The sequence below is a fragment of the Leuciscus leuciscus genome, assembly GCF_965113295.1.
Source record: "Leuciscus leuciscus genome assembly, chromosome: 16".
NCBI classification, from domain to species: domain Eukaryota; kingdom Metazoa; phylum Chordata; class Actinopteri; order Cypriniformes; family Leuciscidae; genus Leuciscus; species Leuciscus leuciscus.
In genome coordinates, this window is record NC_138740.1 from 25,147,832 (window position 1) to 25,170,394 (window position 22,563).

Sequence of the window (22,563 nt, forward strand, 5' to 3'; positions counted from 1 at the left end):
CCCCCCCAAACCCAAAAAAATGCAGTTTTTCCTAAATAACTACCTGAACCGTGGCACCGAGGATGAAGAAATTTTTATCGTATGTTGGTCTACTAGACTTTTACGGAAAAATTTCGTTTGGTCCCCGGGGGCCACTTCCCCCCCCGCGCTGGGGCCCCCTTAAATTTTTCGTCAACGATACCAGGGACACCGAAGCACCGGGGAACATGAAATTTGGTGGGCATGTAGCCCCACTAGACTTCTAAGGAAAAATTTCGTTTGGTCCCCGGGGGCCACTCCCCCCCCCGCGCTGGGCCCCCCCAAACCCCCAAAAATGCAGTTTTTCCTAAATAACTACCTGAACCGTGGCACCGAGGATGAAGACATTTTTATGGTATGTTGGTCTACTAGACTTTTACGGAAAAATTTTGTTTGGTCCCTGGGGGCCACTTCCCCCCCCGCGCTGGGGCCCCCTTAAATTTTTCGTCAACGATACCAGGGACACCGAAACACCGGGGAACATGAAATTTGGTGGGCATGTAGCCCCACTAGACTTCTAAGGAAAAATTTCGTTTGGTCCCCGGGGGCCACTCCCCCCCCGCGCTGGGCCCCCCCAAACCCAAAAAAATTCAGTTTTTCCTAAATAACTACCTGAACCGTGGCACCGAGGATGAAGAAATTTTTATGGTATGTTGGTCTACTAGACTTTTACGGAAAAATTTCGTTTGGTCCGCGGGGGCCACTTCCCCCCCCGCGCTGGGGCCCCCGTAAATTTTTCGTCAACGATACCAGGGACACCGAAACACCGGGGAACATGAAATTTGGTGGGCATGTAGCCCCACTAGACTTCTACGGAAAAATTTCGTTTGGTCCCCGGGGGCCACTCCCCCCCCGCGCTGGGCCCCCCCCAAACCCAAAAAAATGCAGTTTTTCCTAAATAACTACCTGAACCGTGGCACCGAAGATGAAGAAATTTTTATGGTATGTTCGTCTACTAGACTTTTACGGAAAAATTTCGTTTGGTCCCCGGGGGCCACTCCCCCCTCCCCGCGCTGGGGCCCCCGTAAATTTTTCGTCAACGATACCAGGGACACCGAAGCACCGGGGAACATGAAATTTGGTGGGCATGTAGCCCCACTACACTTCTACGGAAAAATTTCGTTTGGTCCCCGGGGGCCACTCCCCCCCCGCGCTGGGCCCCCCCAAACCCCAAAAAATGCAGTTTTTCCTAAATAACTACCTGAACCGTGGCACCGAGGATGAAGAAATTTTTATGGTATGTTGGTCTACTAGACTTTTACGGAAAAATTTTGTTTGGTCCCCGGGGGCCACTTCCCCCCCCTGCGCTGGGGCCCCCGTAAATTTTTCGTCAACGATACCAGGGACACCGAAACACCGGGGAACATGAAATTTGGTGGGCATGTAGCCCCACTAGACTTCTACGGAAAAATTTCGTTTGGTCCCTGGGGGCCACCCCCCCCCCCCCCCCCCCGCGCTGGGCCCCCCCAAACCCCAAAAAATGCAGTTTTTCCTAAATAACTACCTGAACCGTGGCACCGAGGATGAAGAAATTTTTATGGCACATCAACCTAGCCCATAATCACTCATTTGTGATTTGCGCCCCTCCCATAAAAAATGAAAATGCAATATTATTCTGCTTTAATCGCCCCTATCTTCAGTGGAGATGTTCAGAACTGCACCATATTTCATGTGTATGATTAACTTGACAACCTCTGGGGGTATCCTCTGCTAAGTTTTGTAGAATTTCATCCATGGGGGGGTATAAAATAAATTCATTTATGTGCACATTTAGTGACTGTACACTCATCGGCCTGTAGATGGTGCTGTTGAGCGAAGGGTTGCTGGTTTAGGATGATACTGTCACACACACACATGCAGGAATACAAACAAACGCAAGCATGCACACACACTGACATCCACACGCACAGACACACACCCATACACACACATACAAATCCACATGCACAGACACACACACACACACACAAACACACACGCGCACACATGTACGCACACATACATACACGCACAGACACACACACACACACACAGACACACACATACACAAATACACACACATACACACACACACACACACACACACACACACACACACACACACAGACAGACAGACATGCACATACTATTACTTTTTTTAGGTATATACATAAACACGCAATACAGCCAAATTACTCCACGTCATTTATTTTTGTGGAAAGCCAGTGCAGGCCTGAGCGGCGGTCATATTTTGTACCGCGATGCGGTACATCTAGTTTCAGTTTCTTGCTCCAGCTAAATGTTATCTACCCTTAGTTAATTATATTAACTACATCCTTGGGCAAAATGGTTCTGATTCATGATTAAGTTAAAGATGACACTACACACGCTCAATCCAGTCCCATCCTGAGAGCATAAAACTTTATAAATAATAAATTCCCGAGTCCATTCCAGTGAGAGAAATTCCCAAGTCCGTTCCAGTGAGTGAAATTCCTGAGTCCGTTCCAGTGAGTGAAATCTCAGAGATGGTTTCAATGAAGGAAATCCCTGAGTCCGTTCCAGAGACTGAAAGTCCAGAACCTGCTCCAGAGTTCGCTCTGGTTCACAACCCCATAGATCACATGTGTCAAACTCAAGGCCCGCGGGCCAAATCCGGCCCGCCACATTATTTTATGTGGCCCGCGAGAGCATATGGGTGTCTTAAAATTAGGAATGCAATAAAATTTAGGCTGCCGAAAATTTTCGGCCGAAAATAACATTTTCGTTTTTTGGCCGAAATATACTAAAAAGCCGCCGCGCCCCTCCGTGTTCGGCGATGGTTTGACTCTGGCTCAGCGTGTTTTATGACTTTGCGTGCGAGTCCGCTTCCGAAGAAGCATAACTTCGTTCCGTTCCCCTCGGTTCCGCTGTGTGTGTGCGCTGTGCTCTCCGCTCCGTGTCCACAGCGCGTTCTGCTCAATGTTCCGCAAGCAACCTCCGTGTGTGTGTGTGAGTGTTGCGAGTTCTGCTCACGCTCATTGGAAAGGCAAAGTCCGCTTAAAAAACGTGCCGACATGAAATTTCTCTGGACTTGTTTCTTTTTGCAATAGTAGGCCTACTACTCTGCTGTAACATGGTGTATAGCCGTGCTGGGCAACACTGGTAAAATTACACGAATCACGATCCTCTCGTTCACTGGTCCTCTCCCTGATCTGCTCCTGCTCTGACAAAAATAGCTTTGTAGTACTAGGCCTACTTTATTTCGACAATTGGTAAAAAAAAATTCTGTTAAATCTGATTCTGCTGCATAGAACTGATTAAAGAATAATATATTGATATTTTATATTATTTTAAAATAGGTACCAGTATTAGCCTTTTCACCATTTGTATCACCCCTCTTGTCTGTGTTTGCACCACTTGCATCATTAAGCCAGTAGGTGGCGACAAGTGACTGTCTTTAGGAGTGAACAATTGAACTTTAAACTGATTAGTTTTAAAAAGATTGCACTGGTTTTTGATTGAAATGTAACATCTATGCAAAATAATCCTTGAAAGATTTCTCATTTAAGGCCATTCCCGTTTGGAATATGTGTATTGTCAACAATAAGCAGAAACATTCTGCATTTCCATTTTGTAGTGTGGATCATTCATTGCAACATTTATCCTCATTCTCATTTTTAAGAATCTGTTATCTTGACAAATAATTTATGCTACTGCCCACTGACATGCTTTTAAAGCTATTGTTATCCCCCCAAAAATTGGCCTTTAAACACCTTAAAATGCACATATGTAGGTCAGAGAAATCCAAATTTTATTTGCCCTCCCCTCTGGCTCCTTGAGTTGGACTCTTTTTGGCGTGGGGTGAAAAAACTATATTTTAAATCTTCTGAAGCAACTGAATAGCTTAATTTAAGTAATTATTCACAGAAAATCTAGTTCTTCTAAAAACCATTTTAATTGTTTTTTGAGTTTGTCTTGTCAAAGAATCAGTTGATTCAGTTCACAAAAGCAGTCAGTGATTCTCACAAATTTGACTGATTCTCGAGTTCAACTTACTGTCTCACTGATAAAAGATATCATATAGCTTTAAGAACATTTTTTTGAGAAAAAAGGTGAGTGATCTCTTTACTCTTTCAGAAAGAGTGTTGTATCGGTTACCTATTTCATTCACTTTGAGACACGCCTTACATTTTCGTTTCCTGCTGCTTTAGTTCAGGGGAAATTCAGCCGAATGAGACATTCAACACAGGTCATTGCTACAGGTGGAACAAAAGTTTAAATGGGCCTTAGATAATATGTGACCCTGGACCACAAAACCAGTCACAAGTTGCACGGGTATATTTTTGGCAATAGCCAACAAAACATTGTATGGGTCAAATATATAGATTTTTCTTTTATGCCAAAAATCATTAGGATATTAAGTGAAGATCATGATCCATGAAGATATTTTGTAAATTTCCTACCTTAAATATATCAAAAATGTATTTTTGTGAGTGGATGCAGCACAATCGTGGACATAAATGGACAACTTTAAAGGCGATTTTCTCAATATTTAGATTTTTTTGCACCCTCAGATTCCAGATTTTCAAATAGTTGTATCTCGGCCAAATATTGTCCTATCCTAACAAACCATACATCAATGAAAAGCTTATTTATTCAGCTTTCGGATGATGTATAAATCTCAATAAAAAATAAAATTAAAAACCCATAAGACTGGTTTTGTGGTCCAGGCTCACATAATGATCTATCACAGGCTTTACATCTTCCAACCAGTGGCGCCTCCAGGATTTATTTCATAGGGTGGCCGAAAGGGGCCAGCAAAAATGTTAGGGTGGCACAATACCAGGGCTTAATTTGAGCCGGAACACGTTCCGTCACCTCCGACATTGGATCCGGAACCTTTTTTATTGGATCCATCATCCGGCACCTCCCGTGTCACTAAAATTAAATGCCTAAATGAAAAAAAATAAAATTACTTTTTGTGTAGTGTTCAATATTTGTAACGTGCGCGCTTGTTGTACGAGTCGAGATTGCTGTATAGCCTCGATCGTTTCACTCAGAGGAAAAATGTAAAAAAGACAGGAAAGTTTGCTTAACTTTTTCAAATACGCTGGACAGTCAGATCCGAAACAAGCAAAAATCGTTTCCGCTGATCAAAAAGGAGACCACGCGGTAGACACAGCCTAGTATCGACATAATATCTCGTTATTTCGAAAAAATAAGGGGACATTCTAATCTGCATTAAGCCACATTGGTTTTATATGGGAGGAAATGCTTAACGTGTAAATGCGTTCATATTATGGGCTCATCTGTTGAATAACAACATCGAGGGGAAGCTCGATTTTTTTTGTACATAGCATAGCCTATTTGTTAGGATTTTAGTATCATAATGATTAATAAATGCACGCGTGAACTTGATTTGAACAAATACCTTTCAACTTGTGCAAAATTCAGAATTAAATGAATGTGCAGAAATTTGTACAAATAGAGGGTATGTAGGCCTACTATAATGTTGTAGCCATTAAAAAACGCATTTAGTTTCATATTTGTTAAAATATTGTAATGTTATTTTTTTTTTCATTTATGATGATTTATGAAAAGTGAACAGAACAACATGAGCGAGTAAGGATGTGCAATATGAGACATGGAGCGGGTCAGACATGATTTTGACCATTGAAGTTGAAGTTGTTTTGTAGAAAAGCCTTTCTTTAAAGTGAATTTCGTTTTGTATAAATTGTATCTTAATTTTAATCAATTTTTCATCAACCAGTTGCCTGTATTTAATGAATAGGCTACGAAACAAATATAACGGAGGCGCCTGCGCGCTCACTTGCATTGTTGCATTGTACGTGAACTAGCACATCCTAACTTAACGAAACTCGGTGTATGCCTCACACAGACATGACAAATAAATCAAATACACAAAGCTTGAAATGTCTTTAAACGAAATAATTCAAAACGAAAAAAGAAAAAGGCTACTCTCTGATTATGTAATCCATTAGGCTTATTTATGTGCATTTCTCTCTATAGGCGCGTTCACACAGAGATGGCGATCGTCAACTTCATCTTTGCAGCCGAGTCGACACTTTTAGAGAAAACACTTGTTTATTAATAAAAATCAATACACGCGTCACCGGATTTACATATGCATGCACACATATTATTTCGAAATAACGAGATATTGTGTTGAAATAACATTATTATTAATAATAGCCTACATCTTTTAGAATAGGCCTATTTGATTGAATGCTGAATGTTGCGCTTGTTCAATTTAATAAAATTAAAACTTTAATTGTGATCATTAACATAACTGAATATTAATATTTAGTGACCAAGTTTTGCGCAGCTCCCCGTCAATGATCTAGCACCCACTCAGCACATGCGTTAAAATTTCTCTGGCGCTGTCCCTGCATTGAAGCTACGTAGGCAGTGTAATTTTTTATTTATTTATTTTTTTGTTCCGTTACCTCCAACCCCCGTTCCTCTCCTGCGTTGCTTGATCCTCCTGAACTTGAACGAACCATGTCCATGTGCTGCATGCTTCGCGGTATTGCGGCTATGGCGGCTGCACGTGTAAAGTGCGCGAAGTTGCCGCAATGCACGTAAAGAGGGGGAGGGGTTGAGAGCGTATTATACAGCTCATATAATAGCCTACAAGTTTATTATTTTAATTTTTTAATATAGTGTTTCATTAATAACTATGTTAATTTATAAAATAAAATCACTATACTAAAAACTCCACTCTTTCTGGTTGGGGGGGCCAATGGGGTGGCCAGTGTCATTTTGGGGGTGGCCGTGGCCCCCCCTGGCCCCCCCTTGGAGGCGCCACTGCTTCCAACAAAAAATACTTTAGAAAATATCAAAGACTCAGGCTTGAAATCAATGCATACTGTTGTCTGGTTAAGTGATGTTCAGTTACATTTGACACAGCTCTGATAAATATCATGGAAAAACGTCTGCCTCACAAGGTCCCACCAAATGAGGTGCTGGATTCCTGTCCTTCTCCAATCACTGACATCAAGCCAAGAAGAGCTATTTATGGCTGTGTTGAAACACGAGGTCTGCCCGTGCTGGTCACACCAGCCAGTTTCTATTGGCATCAGCACAGACTGAAGCTTCAAAAACGTATGAGTAATAAAAGTTATTACGACCTCTTCAAAGCTTTATCTATAATGATAACGGTTAAATAATCCCACAGACTGGATGTTTGAGGGCAGTTGAAACTAGGGCAATTAAGCAGATGGAACATTTCTTGGAAGCAGGGTTGGACGACAGTTTATTCTAACCAAGCATCTTTGCACATTCCATGGACATTTTCCACCTTGGCGTGAAGAAATGATCAGTTTATGTGCCACATTCACCTTGTTTACAGAAAATAATGCAAGCATTTACATAAAAATAAAATAAAAATACATCTCTTAAAACCAGACTTTCTTGTGTAACAATACTCACATTAATTACTTTATAAAGACAATTTATGGTATGAAGTAAATATAGCTTTGCATTTAAAGAAAATCTCAAATGTTTAGTGCTTACAATAGAAATCTGAACAGCATGTGAAACATACACCTAACTTTACATCACCAGCAAATAACATATTTCCAAACTGTATCTAACCGAACACAAATATATAAAATTATTCTCTTTCATTAAAAAAGTTTATCACAAAATATTTTTGAACAAATTGCAAATATTTTTATTTATTATACTTTTCTGTCAAAAAGCTCAATAAAGAAAACAAAAATACTTTGTCACATATATACATGGTAATTTCCCTCCACAATTTACTTAATATATTCTTTTAAAATCAAACAAAGCAAAACGTTTTGTATTTACATGTTAATAAATAAATCAAAGTTAATAGAAGATTTTGGTCCGTTACTGTCAGGAGAACTACTTCCAGAAACTGTTTAAACTGTTATAATAAAATTTTCAATTTAACATTATATGGAAACTGCTTTCAATATTCTGTGCTTCGTATGCAATAGAAATAGGCTGATATCTACACCAACATGGATAGGCTTTGTTTGCATGCAGCATATTGAACGGCACCACTTTGTCATTACAGCCTCTCTGAAGGCATATTTGTTCAGTTCATCGACACTTTTTTTCTGAAAGGTATACAAATCTTTTGTGGCATGAAGAATGAGGTAAACAGTAGCACACAAAATGGCAAAGGTTGCCTGACACACCATATCTCCCAAATTCATTTAAAGTCCACTCAGGATTATACTGTAAAGCACTGCATTCATCACTTGGCAGGACAAGTCCACGTTTCCAGGCCATTCCCAACCCTGGCAGGATCACTTCACTGTTTTTACTGAAACAAAAAAGATAATTAGACCCATCTATTTGAACTAAAATTTGACCTGACTTCCTAGCAACCAAGGTCTGAACAGCATCACAATATATCCACACATCAAACAAGCATTTTGGATATTGTTTCCATACTTTCCTTTGCAGAGCTTGCTGTGCACATCTAAAATGATTTTGGCATGAACTAAGTGAGTATGACTAGTCAAGGTCCTTGTATGGTATGGAAAAACGGTCATGCAGTTTTATAGAGCTTGGTACAGAATACAGATCAATTCCTGATTGGAGCAAATATTTAATGTTATAATAAGATGGACATTTTGTTTAATAAGAATCAGATAACAAGTGGTTATGATAGTGGATTAAGCAAAAAAAAAAAAAAAAAAAAATATATATGTAATATACATAAAAATATATTTTCTCTAATTAAAAGAGAAAACTGGTGTCAACACTTGTGCATCCAAATATAATTGTGATATTTTGATATTTAATGCTCAAACTCATAAAAGTTTTGGATTGACATAAGGGAGAGTAAATGATTATAGAATTTAAAATGTTTTGGGTGCACTATCCCTTTAATAAAGGCTAGACAAATTCATCAGATGCCAATATAGACATCATAAGGGGCCATTTACACAACACCATTTTCAACTGAAAATGGGAAACTTTTTATGCGTTTTGGCTGTTCATTTATACAACAAATTTTTGGTGGCCTGAAATCTGTAAACTTTTGAAATCGTGACGTGATTTTGAGAAACGGGTGATGTCATGCGCATGCGTATTATGTGTGTAGTCTATAAGCATGTAGTGTTTCTTTACAAAGTGACATCACCAACTACTGGCCTGGCATGCAGAATACAGCATTTTTAAGCCATTTTTGTGGATCCTTGGTAACGGTGATCGTTTTAACAACGTTTTCGTCTGTACACAAAAAAAGCAAAGGAAAAACTTTTATTTTTAGTACATCGTTGTTGTATAAACATACCCTATACATTTTTTTTAACAAAACTATGTCAGATAAAATAAAATATGACACCGATTTCATTAAATACAGTGTAGGAGCCATTTGTTGGATGGTAAAGTTTTTGTCCACTGGGTGGTGCTGTGTATAATTAGAGCACCTGAGCAACAAGTGTGTGCGTTGGTAATTGGGAAGCACACAGTTTTAGCTCAGAGTAGCTCGCAAGGTGGATTTTTAGTTTTATGCTGTCTATAAGGAATGGCTTTGTGTGTACGTGTGAACAAGGAAAGGCCACAAGGAGTTTTGAGATCATGTTTAATGGAGCACAAGTAATAAAGAAAGACATTTGTTTGTATCTATACATCCGTCTGCATGGACTCTGTTTGTATGCGTTCTAAACTTGCTTACTCCTATTATCAACAGCAACGGCATTGGAAAGCCATTACAAAAAGTAAAAAAACTGTGCTTCACTGGATAAAGGAGATCGTCTGGAGTAAAAGTCAAAACGTTTATTTCGACGGACAGAGGGAGGCTGTTTGGATAAAGTCATTGTGTTGCTGCACGTGAGGATCGTCAAGATGTTTGGCTGGATTCAAGCCTTGGATTTAACTCAGTGGATTCATTTTGGATTATATTTTTCCCCCTTGCTGGTTTCATCGTTGGATTTACGCCACGCGATCATCTGGCTGTTAAAGGGCCGATCGACTGGATTGTAGGTACGTTGTTGCAGCATTAACATGGCCATGTGATATTGTGTGCACAAAATCGCATAATTCCAATGCGTTGGTTGCCAAAGACCGATGAACATTGTGTGTTTGAATTGTATGTTTGTTCACAATGAGAGGTCTATGAATGCTAAAGGGTTTAATGAGTCAAATTAAAACCTGCCTAATGTTGAAAAGAGTCTGAAAGAGTGAAAAGACCTGTTAAATTAACAGCTAAGGCTTTAATGGAAAAACTTAAGAAGGGGTAAGTTAAACAAGGCTCAGAAACTAATAGAGTTAATTAACAGGTTAATCTATGAAGATAAAGAATATGAACCTGAGGTACGCTTGGCTTTGGAAGATTTTAAGAGGTTATGTTCAGAGGCTAAAGAAGCACATGAGTCACTGTTGGTTATTTTACCTGTTGATGAAGCTGAAAAACATGAAATATGGTTTAAAGCTAAGATGATACCAAATAATGAGTTCATTGAACATGTGAATAAATGGTTATCAGGCACAGCATAAGGTTAGAAAAGCTCTGAAGTGGGTGAAGTATGTAGTGACGTTGGTCTGGGAGACAGCGTCTCAAATGTGTCTCATACTACCTCCAAACGTAGTAAACACCGCTCACACAGCAGTTCATCAAGCGGAGGCAGAAAAGGCTGCACTTATGGCACATGCTGCTGCATTGAAGGCCAAACATGCGTGGGAGGAGGATTTGAGAATAGCAGCTTCAAACGCAAAGATCGCTGTGTTGCAAAAGTCTGATAATCAAAGCAAATGTTCACGCAATTCAAGTTCAAAATCAAGTGTGATTAATGCAACTGATAACCTCAAGTTTGATTCTTCTTGGCCCAAGTGTTTGAATCTCGATGCAAATGAATATGTACCAGTGAATTCAATGCCAATGAATACAGCTGGAGCAGCTGATGTCTCTGCATCGCAAGTTATCACAGAAAATCAAAGGAAAGGATGGAGAAATCAACAAAAATTCCACACAGCTCAACAATCTGATTTCCATTATTCTGCTCAAGTGCAACAAGGCAATACAGGAGTCGATCAAATCCCACATGTTCTTCCTCCTCATGGTAATCCCCTGCTTGAAGTCTTAAAAAGACAAGAGGAATTGACATCTTCTCTTATTCAACAGCATGGAAATCCTCGTATCTTACCAAAAAGAGAGATCCCAGTCTTTGATGGTGACCCATTGCAGTATATTGCATTTATCAGAGCGTTTGAACATGGCATTGAAGAGAAAACTAGTAATGAAAAGGATCGTTTGTATTTTCTCAAGCAGTTTACTAGGGGGCAACCTAAAGACCTAGTCTGCAGTTGCCAACATATGGCCCCAGACAGAGGCTATGCATTGGCCAAAAGATTATTAAAAGAACATTTTGGTAATGAATTCAAGGTAACTACTGCCTATCTGGAGAAAGCCTTGGGCTGGCCCGCTTTAAAGGCCGAGGATGTGCAGGGATTACAGGCTTATGCTTTGTTTTTGCGTACATGTTGCAATACCATCGATGAACTTTCATACATGCAAGAACTTAACATGCCTAGCAAGATGAAGATTGTTGTAACAAAGTTACCTTACAAGCTGAGAGAGCAATGGAGTGCTCAGGCTTGTGAGATTATGGAGACCAGTCAAGGCAGAGCAAAGTTCTCACACATCGTCAAGTTTGTAGAAAAACAGGTTAAGGTGGCATCTGATCCTGTGTTTGGAGATATCCAGGGCAAACAAGGCACAGGTAAATTCAAAACCCAAGCGCGCAAGACATTTAGAGGGAATAGTTTCGCCACTGATGTTGCTGTTCAGTTCCATCTAAGAAAACTGACATTGTGTCATTACAGCAAGAATACGGCTCTGTATCTAAGTCTAATGGAAACTGTTTGTTCTGTGCAAATCAACATCCATTGGAAAGATGTTTTGCTTTGAAGAAGAAGACTCAACGAGACAAGATTGAATTCTTGAAAGCCAAGGGAATTTGTTTTGGTTGTCTAATGACAGGACATACGAGTTATGTTCCTGGAGAAGAACATCCGATTAGCCTGCACATATATCGCAAGGAGGTATGGAAGAAATGTAATGTTCTATTATGTTTGCACTTAATTATATTCATAGAATCTTAGAAATATGATGGTAATTAGATTAATGTGGTGTCGATACATATTCTTATTAATATACTGTATGTATGTGTATATCTTTGTATATGACCGGACAAAAGTTAATGTGACTGAATGTATGACCGAGACAGAGAGTCTCCATTCAAGGGTGTAATATGATTAAGTATGATAGACAAATCTAAACAATATGTTAGTTATGGCTAAGATGTATCTTGATGTAGCCTCGGGAAAACAACCTTGGGGGAGGAACAACTATAAAGAATGAAGGATACCCCCCACTCGTTGTCACACTCTGCAGGCACTTTGTAATAACTGTATGACTGCTGACCTTTCCTTGCAAGGGAATAAATAATTGTTAAAGACAATTGATCCATGTTTGTCTCTTATTCAGTGATGTAAAATTGTTTGCCACTACAGAGGTAACTGTGAAAGAGTTAGAGGAAAGGCGTAAAGTAGTGTCTGCTCAAACTTGTGGTCATACAGGGGCTGGTAACGAGAGGAGTTTAATGCCAATCATACCGGTTCAAGTGAAAGCTATTACAGGTAACAACGTGATGCAGACCTATGCTTTTCTGGACCCGGGAAGCTCAGCTACTTTTTGTTGAGAACATCTAATAAACGAGCTGAATCTGAGTGGAAAGAGGGTCAACATTCTTCTTTGTACCATGGGTCAGGAACAATCCGTGTCTGCAACGTTATTGATGGACTGGAAATCAGTGGGCATTCTGCGGTTACTGTTAACAGAATTTCTGTTGTTAAAATTGGAGGAGCTGCTCAACAATCATTTCAATCATGATTTCAGCGAAAGGACTGCTGATAAAAGAGAAATGTCAAGGGAAGATCTTCGGTTTGTGGACATAATGACCCGTACAGTCATGCTCCAGGATGGACATTATAGCCTAAAATTGCCATTCAAGACAGATAATGTCATGTTACCTGACAAATTCTGTGTTGCTAGGCAACTAAATGGCCTGAAAAGGAATCTGGAAACAAACAAAGGGTTTCATGAGAAGTACTCTCATTTTCTTGCTGATGTTGTACTTAAAGGTTATGCAGAGAAGGTACCATCTCACCAACTAGATTCGTTTGGATGGCAAAGTTTGGTACATTCCTCATCACAGGGTGTTTCATCCTAAAAAGAGCTTGGAGTTGTGTTCGACTGTGGAGCAACAAATAAAGGAACATCACTTAATAGTAAATTGTTGCAAGGCCCTAACCTTAATTCTTTGGTAGGTGTGCTGATGAGATTCAGGCAAGAACCAGTAGCCAATGTTCTATCAAGTTAAAGTGGCTGAAGAAGAGGTTGATTTTCTTAGTTTTTAGTGGTGGCCTGATGGAGAATTGACAAGAGAGCCCATTACATTTAGGATGACAGTTCATCTTTTCGGAGCTGTGTCTTCTCCAAGTTGCGCTTGTTATGCCTTGAAACAGACCGCAAAGGACAATCAAGCAGACTTTCCAGCTGAGGTAATTGAAACCATCAACAGTAACTTTTACGTAGATGACTGTCTGAAGAGCGTCTCTTCTGAGGAAGTGGCCATCTCTATGGTTAAAATCTCACTGTTCTCTGTCAAAAAGGAGGTGAGATGATGCCATACCATCGATCCTCCAGAAGAAATGGAACCATTGGATTTTTGTATTGGACAGAATTGCAGAATTCCAGGTGAACAGATGTTTTAAACCCATGGAATTTGAACTCCCCTCTCATGCTTGTTTACATCACTTTGTTGATGCTTGCGGATACGGCACGGTTTCCTATCTTGAGATGCAGAACAGTACAAACAAGGTACATATGGCTTTCTTGCTGGGCAAGGCTAGAGTAACACCACTGAAACCAGTGACCATACCTCGTTTGGAACTTAAAGCGGCTGTCCTGGCTGTCAAGGTTGACATCTTAAAGAGGGAGCTGCAACTTTCTTTGGAAGATTCTGTCTTTTGGACTGACAGCATGACTGTCCTTAATTACATCAAGAATGAGGACAAACAGTTTCATACATTCGTCGCTAATAGAGTGTCTTACGTAAGAGACAACACAACCTCAACAGTGGAGATACGTGCCCACAAAAGAAAATCCAGCAGATGATTCATATAAGCGAAGGATTGATGGTTCCACTTTTTCTGGAAGCCGAGTGAGACACAGTTTCCAACAAGTGATCTGATATTGACTGATGACCCAGAGATTAAAAAGTTGAAAGTCAATGCTGTGGTCTTACAGAATGGACAGAATGCCACAAGTCAACTTATTCATTTCTTCTCAGAATGGAAACGTCTGAAAGTTGCAGTTGCTAGGTATTTGAAACTGCAGAAACTTCTGATGGAGCTGAGTCGCAAACGAAAGGAGCTATCTTTGGAGCAGATTGACAGTGTTGCTGTAGATGTAAAATTACAGGAATTTAAAGCATCTCTGGGCAGACAAAGTTTGACTGTGAAGAATCTGTCTATGGCTGAGAATGGCATAATTCGTTTGAGTCAACAGGATCAATTCCCAAGAGGAAATTGCTGAGCTTAAAGGCAGGGTAGGCAGGATTTTTCTAAAATCCTTCCAAAGCCACGCCCCCAAAACGCATGCACTGCGCTCCTCTCTGCTCGGCGCTGGCAAACGCGTCCTCCAGCTGAGCGGTCGGCATCGCGCGTTCATGTGTTTTGGGGGCGTGGCTTTGGTAGGAGCCCAGAAGGGAGAGGGTGGGAGTGAATGGAATAAGTAGCTGTGTTTATTGCAGCCCTGAGAGGACTACAGACACTTGATTTTTATACTCTCATTTTCAGAGTACTTACATTTGAACTATGTATTGGTATATAAAGACAGTTTAAACAAATTTGGGAAAAAGTTTTTTAGAAAAATCCTGCCTACCATGCCTTTAAGGGTAGAAATGTTGGTGTTAAAAGAAACAGTACTGTCTATAGTTTGGATCCTGTGTTGTGTGATGGACTGTTGCTAGTGGGAGGAAGACTTGGTAAGTCATCTATGCCGACTGAAATTAAACATTCCATCTTGTTATCTAAAGATCAGCATGTGTCACATCTCATGCTTCGAGACATTCATGAACAGTTGGGTCATAGTGGCAGAAATCAGATGCTTTCCAAGCTCCGGTTTAAGTATTGGATTACAAACGCCAACTCTGTTGCAAGAAAGATAATTTCCAAGTGTGTCATCTGTAGACGTTATAAGGGGAAGTTGGGTGAACAGAAGATGGCAGACCTTCCAGTGGAAAGGATCACCCCTGACCTGCCACCTTTACTAACGTTGGAGTGGATTTTTTTGGGCCCGTTGAAGTGAAAAGGGAAAGAAGTAAAGTGAAATGCTATGGAGTGATTTTTACTTGTATGGCAAGTAGAGCTGTCCATTTGGAAATGGCATACTCGCTAGATACAAACTCCTGCATTAATGATTTGCCTGATGTCGTGGACAGGTCATTCACATGAGGTCTGATAACGGGACGAACTTCATCGGAGCTGAGCGGGAGTTAAAGGAGGCTCTCACTGCATTAAACAACGAAAGGGTTCAAAGGGCTTTACTGCAGAAGGGAGTTCAGTGGAGCTTCAATCCTCCTACAGGCTCTCATTTCGGTGGAGTATGGGAGCGCATAGTTCGAATGGTGTGACAAATTCTTTGTGCAGTCCTTCGACAACAAACATTGGATGACGAAGCCCTGCAGACTGTCTTGTGTGAAGTGGAAGCTATTTTGAACGATCGACCTCTCTCTAAACTATCCAATGATCCTAATGATTTGGAAGCCCTCATACCAAATCACATTCTGCTTATGAGAGGAAATTCTGCATTGCCGCCTGGGTTTTTTGAAAGATCTGATCTGTATGCCAAAAAGAGATGGAGACAGGTGCAATATATTTCCAATCTCTTTTGGAAACGATGGGTACAGGAATACTTGTTGTAAAAGTGACAAAAGTGGAACAAAGAACGAAGACCCCCCAGAGACATCGTGATTATTGCTGATTCTACAGCACACGTGGTTCATGGCTACTTGGAAGAGTTGTGGAGACCTACCCTGACAACAAGGGTTTGGTACGTTTAGCAAAAGTTCAAACTAAAAGTAACATCTTAGAACGTCCAATTAGCAAGCTTTGCCTTTTATTAGAAGCAGACTAAAATAGGGCATTCAACGGTGTTTAAGTGTTTGAATTTACTCTCCCCTACATACATTTGTACAAAACTTGAATTGGTATCTATGGCACCATTTTGTATGAATTTGTAATTATGTCAATATGTCATAATCAATTAAGGGGCTGGTGTGTAGGAGCCATTTGTTGGATGGTAAAGTTTTTGTCCACTGGGTGGTGCTGTAGCTGTGTATAATTAGAGCACCTGAGCAACAAGTGTGTGCGTTGGTAATTGGGAAGCACACAGTTTTAGCTCAGAGTAGCTCGCAAGGTGGATTTTTAGTTTTATGCTGTCTATAAGGAATGGCTTTGTGTGTACGTGTGAACAAGGAAAGGCCACAAGAAGTTTTGACATCATGTTTAATGGAGCACAAGTAATAAAGAAAGACATTTGTTTGTATCTACATCCGTCTGCATGGACTCTGTTTGTACGCGTTCTAAACTTGCTTACTCCTATTATCAACAGCAACGGCATTGGAAAGCCATTACATACAGGTTCATTTAAAAACAAAGATAAACGTGGTTTGTACTGGGGGTGGGAATCGTACATCACGATAGGATACGATACACTGCTCACGATACCGATATCACTATACAGCAATTCTGCGATAATCAATATATTGCTAGACAATTCTATAATGACACATTACCATATCTGTCCAACTATGAAAACAAAATGCTTGTGAAAAGGTTAAGTGCAGGTTTTCTCTCTTTATTCAAGTCCAAACCATTAGAAAACAACAAAAAGTTTTTCAGTCTGTAAATTAAATTAAACATTAAGTAAATTAAACATTTTCAGTGAGATCAGGGTGATGGAGTTGCAAGTGGCTTTGCATGTTCGTGGTATTACCAGTGCACTTTACTTTTACCAGGCAGTTCTTGTTTATTGCATACTCTGTTGATTTTGTTTGTCCCATCAATGGTATAAAAGCCGAAGTGCGTCCAGACATTGAACTTAAACATGGCTGAGGCATCTATTATTTTACTCACACTGCTGTCTGCCATCCCGTTAAACTTTTTCTTAGGCTAGTTAATTTATGTTCACGCTCCCTTCATTCATGTGTTGAGCGCCACCTTGAGAAACCATGAAGTAGTTATGCTAGGAGCAGGGAAATCTATTTAGAGCACCTTATTTTATTACAGTTTTTCTCCATTGGTTTGGCTCATTTCTTGAAACAGAAATGACATTCTCAAAACAACATGGACAAACCTCCAAACCACTTGGCAATTGTTCACAACAGAATTGAATTTCTCATTCATTTCATCAAATTGCAAATGTCTAAGTAGGCTACATGTCTCAATGTCTCAGTACATCTTTGCAAATGATTAAGTACAGGTAGCCTACATTTAGCACAATTTCCAAGTGAATAGATCTTGTTGATCTAAACTGATTGTTGATTCTCAGTCTAATGGTTGTTCGCTCCAAAACGTGTCAGCGTCATTTCATTGTATAAGTCATCACATGCACAATAGTCTGTTCAATTGTCAAAATTAGTCAAGAACATAATACCATGAATACCATATATTATATATATATATATATATATATATATATATATATATATATAAATATTATTGGCCACCGGGCCCCAGGCCAGCGAGGGGGCAATATAACTATGTGTGCTGCCATATCTGAGAATGGTGTGGCCACTCACATCCCCAGTCTTGGCCCATACAATACACAGAAGCTCCTCATCTTCTTGGACCGCCTTCATTTTGATTTGATCCCTGAAAATGAGAGAGGCCTCGTAGGTCCTCACCTACCACAATATGTCATTGTATGGGACAATGTGAATTTCCACCATGGCCCGCTCATCAGGGCCTGGCTCACAACTCATCCAAGGATGGTCATGGTGTTCCTACCACCTTACTCTCCTTTCCTCAATCCTATTGAGGAGTATTTCTCCGCTTGGAGGTGGAGAGTGTATGAGCATCGGGCTCAAGATCAGAAGTCCCTGCTCCATGCAATGGACGCTGCGTGTGAGAATATTACAGGAGATCAGTGTAGGGGATGGTTGCGACATGCACGCCATTTCTTCCCTCGTTGCATCGCAAGGGAGAATATACGCTGTGATGTGGACGAGAATCTGTGGCCAGACAGACAGCAGCGTGTGGATGGCCAGGAGGGTGAGGACGGTGGCCAGGAGAGGGAGGGTGAGGACAGCGACCAGTGAAGAACTGTTAGTTGTGAAACTCCAGCTTTATTTACAGCACTGTAGGCTGCATAATTTTCATTGTTTTTTGTTTGTGTATTCAGTATATTATGCTGTATACATTTTCTTTTTACTCTGATGTATGGAAGTTACTTTATGTGTGTGAATGATAATGGTTACAATTTCCTTGGCAGTATGAGTGCAATGTGTGATGTCAAACCTTGGAGGCTACTCTTACCCTAAAATCCCATTTCTTTTTTTCAGTTTTATACACAATTGTATTCTGTTAGCTAGACAAAAAAACAGTACAGTAACCATTGTCAATGAAGGACTGGGCTAAGACTGAAAGGTGTACATGAGGGATATTTCAATGGTCCTCTGCCATAGTGACAAAACATTTTGAAAAACTTGCAGTGCTTACACAATGCCAAAGGGACGAAGCATTTTGGGGGCACTGACTGTTTAAATGAGAAGGAAATTTAGTTTTGACACATGAGTGAACTGTTTTGGGAGAGGTATGAACTTTTGCAGGTGAACCATGGTGTTGTGCCGAACCATCCACGTTATTTTGGCAAAAGCACCAAGAGTGTTGAGAACGTCCGGTCTGTTTCAAGAAATGAGCCAAAGCAATTGAGAAGGATCTTTGCCATTTTCGTGGCAACTGACTCTTTATATGGGAAACAAATTTAGTTTTGAAGCATGAGTGAACAGTTTTGGGAAAGATATGAGCTTTTGCAAGTGAGCTATAGTGTTGTGCTGAACTGTAACACTGTTTTGCCAAATGATCTTAGATTTTTGAGAATGTAATTTCTGTTTCAAGAAATGAGCCAAACCAATGGAGAAAAACTGTAATTTATAAAAAATGTATATTTGGCACCAGTGTAATGATTCTCGTATCACACGGAGAAGGACAACGATACCCCTAGTATCTCCTAGGACAAACTTTTGTCCCACCCCTAGTTTGTACTGAACACAATGTGTTTTATGCAGTGAAATATTAGTTGCAAACAGCATGAAGAAACATTCAGAAACCAACAATAAACCAATTAATTAAAATATTTTGTTTTGTATGATAAACAATTTTGGTATTGCATTGGGTTGTCACTTGATATCAGATTTAAAATCAGATTCCTAAACTATAAGAACCAATGTTTTACATGATCTGAACAGGGAGTGGCCCTAATGCAATACGCGGTTAATGCAAAATGAATGAGGCAAGAGAAGAATAAATACTCACTTCATACCACATTAGTGTCGCATGTGTCGACCGGAGCAGCTAAAGCTTCATGTGTGTTTAGTGCATTGAGCTTCTCATCTTCATCACTTGTTTCCTTTTTTCTCTTCTTCTTTCTACATGGTTTATATCGTTTACTTTGAAACAAAGTAGGAAGACGGTAAAAAGAACAACATTAAAGATTAAATAAACACTGAAGACCGACACTTGAAGGTCCAATGCTCTTAATAGTGTAACACATCACTCACTGTGTACAGACGCATATGAAGACGATGAGCAAAATCAGAAAGACCAATCCTGCGACCACACATGCGATGACTATTTTTCTTCGTTCTCCCACATGGTAATTAAGATCAAGATATTCGCACCTAGAGCCAATATATCCCGTTTCACATCTGTGCAAAAGTATAAAAAAAATGATTCAACTTTTACTTGAGCTCTGATTGGTTGAGTGATGGACAGGTCAAAGTCTCACCTGCATGAAGGAGTGTTCTGCTCCTCCACAAAACGGCAAACACCATGGATACAGTAATGCTTATATTCCTTTGGACACTTAGAGAAGTGACCACTCCATTTGTTGTCATCTTTTGAATCTGTATAGATTTAAAGCCAGGATACATATCACCATCAAACATGTAAACTAATGTTCAAAAGTGCAAGATCAATCATTTCTTAATGTTTTTGAAAGCTGTCTGTTATGCTCAACAAGACTGCATTTATTTGATTTAAAGCTGAACTCTCCAGTGTCACATGATCCTTCAGAAATCATTATAATATGATGATTTGGGGCTCATGAAACATTTCTTATTTCTATCAATGTTGACAACAGTTGTGCTGCTTAATGTTTTGTGGAAACTATGATACTTTGATTAACAGAAAGTTCGAAAGAACAGCATTTATTTTGAAATAGAAATTTTAAAAAGCAATTAAAAGAAGTGTAATAGAAACAAAAAATTCTGTCCAATAATTATTTTCATGTTATTATGGCCGATATTAAAATGTTATACTATTTAGTCTGATTAAATTCAAAATAAACACCAAAAACTAAAATCAGTCAAGTGAATTTAGGGATTCATGAAAAAACATTTGTTAAAAATTACATTTAACATAGTTATTTGTGTTTTTAAAGGTAAACTTTATGTAAGAGTTAGCTAATGGCAAAGGTAATCTAAATGTAAAAATAACAGTCAATCAATAACAAACATAATCTCAGTGTAAGGCTGGTGCTTGGTTGGGCTCTTTGTTGTCACATGATTCCCAGTTTCTCTTGTGTTCATCCCATGTGCTTTTGTTTTCATTTGTTACCTTTTCATTGGTTAATTGTTTCATTGCGTTCAGGTGTTTATCATCTGCTCATCGGTAGTCTATGTATTTACATGTGTTTTAGTCTAGCCTTGTCATCATTTGATGCTGTAGTCCACTGCTGTGAGTATCATGTCCATGCCATATTTAGTCAAGTTAATGTTTAAGCTATGTTTATTTTCAAGTTATTGCTTTGTTTGTACACTTTTTGAATTATGGAATAAACTGCATTTGGGCTCAGAAAACTGACTCGACTTCAGTGGATCCATTACAGTCTATATATTGTGCATCCTTAAAATACAGAGTAATGTAATTAAGGTTGTCCGTTTACTCATTTACAATATTTTGTGTGCGTTATACAAGGCACTGTAAAAGCCAAACTCAGTTCAAAGGACTGAGCTAGAAAAGAGACCGCTCTACAGAAACTGAAACTTGAGCTCTGACTTCAGAATGAACTAAAAGTTGAATGGGAAAGGGTCTAATTACAACCTCTGGCCACATGTAACATGATCTGATGATTACCTGCTATTCAGAGAAGCTAAACTTGAGCTTGAGAGTATTATCAATTCTTAAATAAAATTACAAATAAGGTTTGAAGGGGACTAAGAAACTGAATTATTATTATTATAACAGTCCAATTGTCCTCAGTGAACAGATTATAATATCCTTCTTGTTAAGCAAATGCTTTGACAGAATTTTGTGATCAAATAACACCAGCTTTTTCATGCTATAAAAATATATTTTAATCTAATACCCTATTTAACTCCTCAGCTGGTGGTCAAGCTATCAAGGCTTTTATGTCATGCCCAGTGGGAATGAGGTGGAATCTTGAAAGCGGAGCAAATGGAAAATATCTCAAACTTGGCTAGCCCATTATTTGAGAAGAACAGGTTGGGGTGCCATTGATATTTACCTGTGCAGTTGCTGCTGTTGTCATGGGGATTGCAGGACACTGTCCCATTCGCCTGTGCATTTGTGATATTCCATTCAGCCTGGGAGTATTTGCATAGGACAACAGCTGAGGGCAGACAACAAACAAATCACAGGTGGCTCCATGCATGTCTCCAGAACTGTGGCATTAGATTGCTTTGCAGGATTCCAGGCAAATGTTACACTGGGTTGTATAGGCCTCTTAATCGTGGTTAAACTTTAAAATCCCTCCCTCTATGATTAACCAATAGAAGGTCTTCTAATGTGATAAACTGGATTCCAGTGCTAAAAATAGAAACTGGCATAACAGTGTTAAATATGTTAGACTCTCAACTCTTGATGTCACGAGCACATGAATAAATACAAGTAAATAAAGAAGGAAAAGTTGGCAAACGGGTAATTCTACAATCTATAGCTGCTTTGTAGACAAACAGAGCACAGTTAAAGGCGTTGAATACAAAGCAACAATGGTGAATCGTACCTGTGATTATTCCCCAAATCAACATGTCCATTTGTATTTCGCGTTGCGCGTCAAACTGAAGACTTCGATCCCCGTGTTGCTTCAGATTCAGTTGTCATGTCGTTCATTTTAGAGCGATTATTTTATTGAGTCGCTTATAACTTTTCAGCAGTCTTCCCAAAGTTTCCTTTCGGGTTTCCTCAAGCTTCGAGGAGAGATTGACTAGCGATTATTAAAGCGTGCGTGGGAGGTGCTAGTGAGTTTCCCCCGCCTTTATGTGTGAATGACTT

At 39.6% G+C, this 22,563-nt stretch overlaps 1 protein-coding gene across 1 annotated transcript; it reads right to left on the minus strand.

Moving 5' to 3' along the window:
- Positions 1–7,235: 7,235 nt before the first annotated feature.
- Positions 7,236–22,508, minus strand: btc (betacellulin, epidermal growth factor family member). The gene is made up of 6 exons (XM_082141993.1): positions 22,295–22,508; positions 21,797–21,901; positions 20,057–20,174; positions 19,830–19,976; positions 19,585–19,718; positions 7,236–8,296 (listed from the first exon to the last, which is right to left on the minus strand). The coding sequence occupies exons 1-5, from the start codon at positions 22,323–22,325 to the stop codon at positions 19,586–19,588; spliced, it is 534 nt and encodes a 177-aa protein (XP_081998119.1). The 5' UTR covers positions 22,326–22,508; the 3' UTR covers positions 7,236–8,296; position 19,585.
- Between the last annotated feature and the right edge of the window lie 55 nt (positions 22,509–22,563).

Excerpts from the sequence above, each read along its gene's own strand:
- btc (XM_082141993.1), bottom strand. The coding sequence starts at position 22,325 with ATGGACATGTTGATTTGGGGAATAATCACAG. Across the intron at positions 21,902-22,294 it reads GATTTGGGGAATAATCACAG|CTGTTGTCCTATGCAAATAC; the intron begins GTACGATTCACC and ends GTCTGCCCTCAG. Across the intron at positions 20,175-21,796 it reads CAACAGCAGCAACTGCACAG|ATTCAAAAGATGACAACAAA; the intron begins GTAAATATCAAT and ends AAATCTATACAG.